The 8,546-nt window shown below is 53.0% G+C and overlaps 1 protein-coding gene across 1 annotated transcript in view; it reads left to right on the forward strand.

Annotated features, from left to right (window-relative positions):
- BNIP3L (BCL2 interacting protein 3 like) overlaps positions 1 to 8,248 on the forward strand; it is a 34,531-nt gene extending 26,283 nt beyond the window's left edge. Inside the window, exon 6 of the mRNA XM_069066998.1 lies at positions 7,940 to 8,248. Within this exon, the coding sequence (XP_068923099.1) occupies positions 7,940 to 7,961 (22 nt within the window). The 3' untranslated portion in view covers positions 7,962 to 8,248. The remainder of the gene's footprint in view (positions 1 to 7,939) is intronic.
- Positions 8,249 to 8,546: the final 298 nt, after the last annotated feature.

An 8,546-nucleotide genomic window follows, 5' to 3' on the forward strand; every position in this document is an offset into this window, starting at 1 on the left:
GAGGGAGGGAGAGAAGGAGGGAGGGAGGAAAGAAGGAAGGAAGGAAGGAAGGCAGATGTCGGAATCAAGAGCTAATCTGTGGACATCAGGAGAGCAGAGGTTACTGCGTGGTAGACGGGCAGTGGCAGTGTCCTTGGGGAGCTGGGAGTACTCTGACTTCCCCACCATGACTGTGACATCCAGGCCACGAGTGAAACAATGGGAATGAAATCAATATTTGGAAGGTATTGAGGGATGCAGTGTCCACAGGAGGAAATTAGATCTCAGTGAATAAATGGAATGGGAAAAGAAAGATGCAAACAGATCTGACAGGGAGTAGGCGTTCCATAGAGCACAGTGCACAGAGACATTGTCCCAACCGGACTAGGCTGCCTTTAAGGCTCCAAGCTCAGGGTGGCTGGGTGGCACAGTGAATAGAGCACCAACCCTGGAGTCAGGAGGACCTGAGTTCAAATATGGCCTCAGACACTTAACACTTACTAGCCATGTAACCTTGGGCAAATCATTTAACCCCAATTGCCCTGTCTTCCCTCCTGCAAAAAAATTTTAAAAAGGCTCCAAGCTCAAGGTAAAGGTTGTTCAAAGGACTGGGTTGGGATCTCCAATCACAGAGAGAAGGAGGGTCCTCTGGGAAGAGTCATTTTCTCCCCCTGATTTTCAGGTTCTCAGGCCCAGCCATTGCTACTCAAGTGATAATGTAATTTTAAGACTTTCTTCCCAGGGTTGTGGTCAAGATCAAAGGAGATAATCACTGTGAAGGGCTTAACACAGGGCCTGGCACATAGTAGGCCCTTAGTAAATGCTTATTTCCTTCCTACCTTTGATGCACTGTAATACTCAGTAGTATGTATAGTAGGTACATTAGAGAAATACACATAAAGTTCTGAGTGAACCCTGCAGGGAAAATAATTCTCTCCACAATATCTGTCCATCAAATTGCTGGGCGATAGGGCAATGGGGCCTGTGTCTAATAAAATGTAAGCACCGTGAGGGCAGGGCCACCGTGAAGGAAACAGGAATGTACGAAATGCTTCCTAGGTGCCAAGCAGCCGTCCCTGCAGAAAGGGAAGCAAACCATCATGACCAACTGGAACAAGGAAACCCTTTCTTTTTTCGTAGCTTGTCTGGGAAGGATGTCTGGAATGGGAAGCCTACACTCCCTTCTTTAAAACCATGTTTAATGGTAGCTTTAATTTTCACCTTGCTTTCCTTCCTAACTCTGTCCCTTTTCCGTCCCCTCCCCAGAGAGCTGTCTCTTATAACAAAGATGAAAAAGAGGGAAAAGAAACAGTTGGGAAAATACCAACCAAATGCAACCAGGGCTGACAGTCTGCAATATTCCACATTCATAACTGCCAACAAGGAAGGAAAATGCATTTTCGTGTTTTAGTGACATGTATTTTCTCAGCTCTTTTGAGATCAAAATGGGTCATTAGGCATAAAAATGAAACAGTATTCAATTTGCTTCCTTTTGTAGAACGCTCCACTCAATGATAATAGCTAGCATTTTATAGAGTGCTTTAAGATTGCAAAGCACATATATACATGAACTCATTTCAACCTCACAACAACCCTGGGAGCTAGGATGCTATTAATTTTACAAATGGGGAAACCAAGGCACAGAGCGCTTAGGTGACTTGCCTGGAGTCACACAGCTCAGTGTCTGAGACAGGATTTAAACTCAGATCTTCCTGACTTGAGTCCAGTGCACTAGCCATTGTACCACCAAGCTGCTCTTTGAATATTATAGCTTACAAAACCCATTGGGCCACCCATTGCTTCCTTGGCCAACCCATGGATTGTAATTGTAAAGTGAATACAGTGTTGGGTTAGGTTCCCAGGCTAGCCCAGGTAACCCCATTCATGATGAACTTAAAGTGTCAGCCATCATGACTGAACCAGAGCATTGTGTAATTATGTGAGAGAGACATCCTCAGCCCCAGTGTGGGAGTACTGGGGGGGAGGGGGGGGTTGCTGGGAAGAACAAGAAGCTAGAGATTAGAGGGGCCTCAAAGACCTCTAGTCCAAACTGGACCCCCCAGAATTCCCTCCAAACTAGACCAGACAAATGAGCAGCCAGCCTTTGCCCCAAGATCTCTAGGGAGGAGGACATATTCTCTCCAAACCAGCCCATTCATTCCACTTTGGGACAGCTCCATTTGTTAGCTGTTTTTTCCTGGGTATCAAACCTCTATCTTCCTTTTGGTAACTTGTAGCCATTCCTCTTGGTTCTGGCCTCTGGGACCAGGAAAGAATAAATCTAGACCTCCTTCACAAAGCAGTCCTTCAGACATCCCGTTAGGGTCAGTCAGCATCAGCTAGCTGATGGGTGATGAGGATACATGTAACATATCCATGTACCACGGGGCCCCAAAGCCTGTTGGTATGGGACTCATGGGGAGAACCCAGTGCTCTCTTCAGGCACTCCAGGCTTCTGGCTTCCAGCTTAGAGAGAAGATGGGATGCCAACCCAGCTGCAGGATGCTGACGGGAGAATGAGACTGTGAAGAAGCCAACAGGAGAGGGGCTGGCCACCTCCATCTCACCCCCACCCCCAGCTGGCTACATTAGAGACTTGGGGGGCTCTGAGAGCTGAATTACCTCACTCCCCAGGGGGAGATCTTCACTCTGCACATCTCCCATGTATACCTTCTCCAGTTTCTCTTTTCCTATCAACTTGGCTAAAGAACACTTTGCTATTTCTTATGTCTGTTCATTGTGGAACTGGAAATGGTGGGAAAGGGGTCAGCCCCTGCATAGAAGGCTTGGATCCGCCTTTTTCCTGGGCTATCAGACATTTAGCTTCAATCTGAAAACCACATCGCCTGGACAGATATTTAAGGGAGCAGAGAGATACAATTCAAGCCTGCTAGAATGGAGTGACCGAGCTTCTGGCCTCAACCTCCTGCTTCCCGTCCTGGCAGGAATTAGTCTCCCTTGAAGAAGTGGGGAGCGGGGAGAAGCTCAAGATGTCTAGTGTGTCCCTTTGAGTCACAGTATATCCCCTGCTACTTGGGGGGAAACACCCCGCACTACATACAAAACAAAAGGGCCCCTTTTATATGTGTATGTGTGTGTCGGGGGTGGGATGGCAGGTGGGGAGGTGGGCTGAATAGCTGTGACAAGAAGGGCCTCAAGTGGAAAAGAGTGTTTGAAGTGTCCCGAAGGAAAGCAGGGATTCCAATGGGGGGGGGGGGCGCCAGGCAAAAATATTAGAACTAGAAAATGAGTTCCTATTTCAAGTGCTGTTAATACCCTTATACAGGGAAACCGACCCAGGGTCACCCTGGTAGTGTCAGAGGCAGGACTCGAACCCGGTCTTGTGAGTCTGAGAGCGGCTCAAGGTACCAGCTCCTGGGGATGGGGCCAGGGGTTGGAGGGATGAGGAGGAGCAGGAGGGTGGGGCTCCTGTGGCTGCCATCTATAAAGGTCAAATATAAGTGTACAGCCTATGGCAGATGCTTAATTCACGTTTGTGGAGTTTGCGCAAGCTGCGGACTTGCCTGTCCTCTGGTGTGATTGTGAAGGAAAGGAAGCTGGGGGGGGGGGGGGGTGGGGGCGGGGGGGTGTCGGGGGGGGGGGAGAGGAAAGGAAGGGGGGGGGGGGGGGGGGCTGTGGCGTCCTGTCTCAGCTGGGTCTGTGCCCTCAGAGGGGGGTCCCAGGCTCATGAGGATGGGGATGAAATCCTAGCAAACTCAGCTCATCCTGGGCGGAGTCCTTGTTTGGGAGGACCCAGGTTTGAATTCCTGCTTGGCGGCTTACTGTTTGTGGGACCTTGGGCCAGTCTTTGTGCTTCTGTAACACGGGGGAAGGGGGAGAGTAGGTGGCCTCGGGCCTCTTCCAGCTCTCGGTTTATGATCTGTTGGGGTTTCATTAGAGCTCCAAAGCTGGGAAATATCTTAGAGATCCTGCCTTCCAACGCCCACCCACCCACCCACTTGGCATATTAAGAAGCAGGGAGTTGAGCGACTTTCAGAGGTGGGGTTTGAACCCAGAGCCTCAGACACTTCCCATTGAATCACAGCTCCCTCTTTGGTTGTAATTCTGTCAAGTCCAAGACAGGAGCCCCTAGGCCGTCTGAGCATCTGATGGCCCAGAGGATGGAGACAGAGGCAGCCCCCTTCTGAGTGGCCTCAGGACTGTCTGCTTCTGCCCACTGCTGCCAACCAGTCTGGCTGCAGTCTCTGGGTTAGTCCTCACCTGGCCCAGAGGGAGGCAAGCTAGGGAGCCGGGGGCCTGATTTCTTGGCCTGAGGGTGACGGCAGGAGCTGGTCCAGCACCCGTGGGGCCGGACCTTTGAGCCTGCTCTGCCTCTGGGGCCAGATGGAGGCTGGGACTGACGCTATGGGGAAAGCAGGCTTCTGGGGGAATGTCAGGGGAGGGTTGCGTCAGCTGTTCGGGCTGCCCTGGCTGCCCAACAAGTTCTCCTGGTCTGGGGGAAGGAGGTCCGCGCACAGCTTTGGCGCTGCCGCTCGTGCTCTGTGGGCCTTGGGGCATCCCCGATGAAGGACCAGGGTGGCCGGCCCCTGGCCGCAGGGAAGCTCTATCCACCCCACCCGACATCTAGTCTCGAGTCCAATCCCGGAGTTACTAAAGATGAGGCCTCTGAACCCCCTAAGGTCACCAGGCAGTTCAGTACTAAGGGGCAGGGAGCAGGGACCTGAACCCAGACCTCTCTCCAAGGCCAGCTCGGCGCTCGCTTCGGTCTCTTTCGGGTGGCCTGGGGCTGGCTCAGCGCTCCCCCCACCCCCCCCGAGCCTGCACGCCCCCGCTCCCTTCTAGCCAGAAGCCCGCTGTCAGTAGAGCTCTGGTAACCCTCTTAGTAATGCCAGGGCGCTGGAGCTGGCAGGGGATGCTCTGCCTGCTGGCCCCTTCCGCGCCCGGCTGGCCAGACGCCCGCGGCCACCCACCCCGCTGCAGTCTCTATCTCTCCACGTGGGGCTTACGGGCCCCACGTACACACACGTAGCCACAGTGAGGGCCGGATCTCCGGCTGCAGGTTCCCTGGAGTGGAAAAGGGAGGCTCAGGGCTGCGAACGAAGCTGATTGGCTGGGAGGGCAGTGGTATGAGCTGGGGTCCCGCCCCACAGGAGGCCCTGCTTGGGAAGGGGAGGGAGGTAAGCTGGACCTGGAGCTTAGCTACGGAAACCAGCTACTCTAGCCCCAGTGGGGTAAATGGGGTGTGGGGCTGGACCGTACAGGAGAGGCGGAGGGTCAGCTACAGGAACGAAGAGCGCTTCTAACTAACCCTAACCCTAACGCAAACGCGCACGATCCCCCTGCGGGCCCGGGCGGGTGCGGGGAGAACCAGTGTGTGGGGGAGGGAGGCAAGCCAGGCTGCCGGCGGAGCGTGAATGAGTGCATGCATGCTCGCACGAACGCAGGGACTGAGGGGTGGAGGGGTGGATGGACGGACGGACGGACGGACGGACGGATGGGTGGGGAGGTGGGGGGATAGATGGATGAATAGATGGAAGAACGAACGGAAGGATGAGTGGGTGGGTGGGTAGATGGATGAATGGAGAGACAGAAGGACGGACGGGTGGGTAGATGGATGAATGGACTGACAGTCGAACGGACGGAAACATGGGTGGATGGGTGGATGGATGGATAAGTGGGTGGACAGAGGCGGGATACATGAATGGAGAACCAGCGAGCTTTCCTGAAGTGTTTACTATGTGCCTGGCAGTGTTTCTGAGCGCTGGGGATAGACAGACAAAAGCGAGACCTTCGCTTGGCTCTTGGAGCTCGTTCTGATAGGAGAGACCACCCAGGGAGGGGGAGTGGCGGCCAGGGGAGGGAGTGTGAGTTTGGGCTGTTCCTAGGCGCTGAGTGGAGGAGCCTCTGGGCAGACCACTGACAAGCCCTATCAAAATCCCTGGTGGAGGAGAGGTAGAGGGGGGAGGTTGTGAGGAGGAGCGATGGGTGCCATCGGGGGACCGCCTGCAAAACCAATCCAGGTGAAGGCGTGGTTTTGTCCATCTGTTCAGCCGGGTTCCAGGGACGGAAATTCCCGCCCTCCCCCCCGGCGGGCGCTCTCTCTACTTGGAGTACGGCCGGGGAATAAGGCCGGCTCGGGAAGGGATCTGGGAGTTACGTCCTGGTCCGTCCACCCATCAGTCAACATTCATTAAACGCTTCTATTCGTGCCTGACGCCGATCTAGACGCCGGGGTTACAAAGAAAGGCAAACAGTTCCTGGTCTCAAGGAGCTCTCCTTACGGGGGACTCCACGTGCAAACGTCTGTTCAAACGAGAGCACGCAGGCTAAATGGGAGTCGGTGAAGGAAGGGAAGGCGCTAGGACAGGCTTCCTGCAGAAGGTGGGATTGGGGCAGGAGCTGGAGGGAGCTTAGGGGTAGGCAGGGGGCAGAGATGAGGAGAGAGAGCATCCCCAGGCCTGGGGGACTGTGCTGAGAAAGGCCGATGTGCAGATGGAATGTGGGTGTGAGGAACGGCGAGGAGGCGGGCGGATCACGGAGTGCATGGAGACTGTGTGTGTGAGGAGGCTGGTGTCACTGGATCACAGAGTGCATGGGGATGGGGTTGGGGGACGGGGAGGGGACAGTCAAACAGAAGGCTTTCTGTTTGATCCTGGAGGCAGCAGAGAGTAAGCAGCGTTTCCTGAATGGTGGGTGCTGCTGGTGCTGGTGGGCTGACATGGTCAGACCAAGATCACTTTGACAACTGTGTGGAGGACAGACTGGAGAGGCTCGAGGTGGGCAGACTACTCAGGGGGCTACTGCAGACTTGAGGTGCCAAGCAGGTGCCGGCAGAGGAAGGGCCATCTGCAGGAGCTATTAAGAAGATAGAAATGACAAGACTTGGCAGTGGATTGGAAACCCTCCCCTCCCCTCCCCTCTCCTCCCTTCCCTTCTGGCTGACTGGGAGGCTGTTGGATTCCTCAACAGCAATGTCAAGTTAGAAAGAAGGGAGTTCTGGGGAGGAAAATAGGAATTCCGTTTTGACTTGTTGAGTTTAAGATGTCTACAAGGCATCCAGTTCAGGATGTCCAACGAGGAGGTGGAGGTGCCAGGCTGGAGGGCAGTCGCTGTAGCTGCAGTGTGATCTGAGATCACTGGTGGTTGGCTGGTGGCACCAGGAAAGGCCTCCCCAGAGAAGGGAAGAGTTTGGGCTGAATCTTGAAAAACGTCAGGGATTCTAAAAGACAGAGCTGGGGCTGGGGCAACCAGTTGCAAAGGCGTGGAGACTGGAAATGAAGCATCATGTATGTTAGAAGCAAGAAGGCTAGAGAGTGCATGGGAAGGGAATAATGTGGGAGAAGGCTGGAAGGATAGGAAGGGGCCAAGAGAAAGCCGTTTTAAATGCCCAACAATGGAATCTGATCCTAAAAATGATAAGGAGCATCTAGAGTTTGTTGACTAGGGCTGACATGGTTTGATCTCTTTGGATGGGTTGGAGTGGAAGAGCCTTGTGGAAGGCAGACCTACCAGCAGCGGCTGCAATAGTCCAGGTAGGAGTGAGGGGGGCCTGTACCACAGCGGGGGTAGGGTAAATGTAGAGAAGAAGACACAGTCAAGAAATATAGGGGGGGAAAAGAGCAACAAGATTTGGAAACTGACTGGAGGGGGGGAGGTGAGGAGCTAAGGATGTCACCAAGGTTGCAAACCATCCACTTGAACCCTCCCCAGAACAGAACTAGGACTAAAGGAAAACAAAAGAATTAGAGGACATTTTTCTATGACTTTCTAAGGAGCCTATGTTTATTGCCACAAACAGGGAAGTAATCCTTCAGTACCGGGGGAGCTCGTTAGAGCCTGTTGTTAATTCCAAACAGAGAGAATTGCTTGGAATAGGATTCTTAGGTCCTTCTGCATTGTGGGGAATGTTATCTGTGAGCCCTGGGTCTGGGACCAGGGGCAGCGCCTTGTCCAGGACCTCGGGCTGTGACAACGGAAAACAGTACAATCATTTCTGCAGGATGCAACCCCAAGATGACTAAATGGAAGCCATTTGAGAAACCGCAGACTTGGGAGTCGAAAGAGATGGGGGCAGCCATGGAGTCCAAGCAGTATCAGAAAGAGCTTCACACTCTGCCCCTGTGGACAGTGGATTATCTAACTTGTGCCTGAGGACCTCCAACGAGGGGATCTAGTGCCTCATTTCACTTTTGAATAACTAATTATTAGGCATCTCATGCCATGGAGCACCATAGAATGACCTAGCACAGACTTACTCTGTCTAATGCAAGCAAACTCTTAATAAATTTTACTTTTCTTTGGCTGAGAAGACTTGAATTGAATTCATTTGGCAGGACCTGGTGTGTTGGTATTTTGGGGTCTCCAGAGCAACCCTAACCATCTTTAGTGGTAACCTCTTCACTTTGAATGTAGCCCAAACTTCCTTATCTTTTCTGATCACCACATCCTACTGGTGCAGTTTGGGTTGCTGGGAACCCTAAAATGTCAGAGTATAGGGCAGCATCTGCCTGGAATGAATTTACACACTCAGACCTTCTAGTTTATTCCAGGCAAAGTTTATTGTAATGCCCATAGTGAGGGTGAGATTACTTAATGGGGTGAGACTG

Source organism: Petaurus breviceps, unplaced genomic scaffold, assembly GCF_028583685.1.
Source record: "Petaurus breviceps papuanus isolate PSGF00001 unplaced genomic scaffold, PetGlider_PUasm1.0 139, whole genome shotgun sequence".
Taxonomy (NCBI): domain Eukaryota; kingdom Metazoa; phylum Chordata; class Mammalia; order Diprotodontia; family Petauridae; genus Petaurus; species Petaurus breviceps.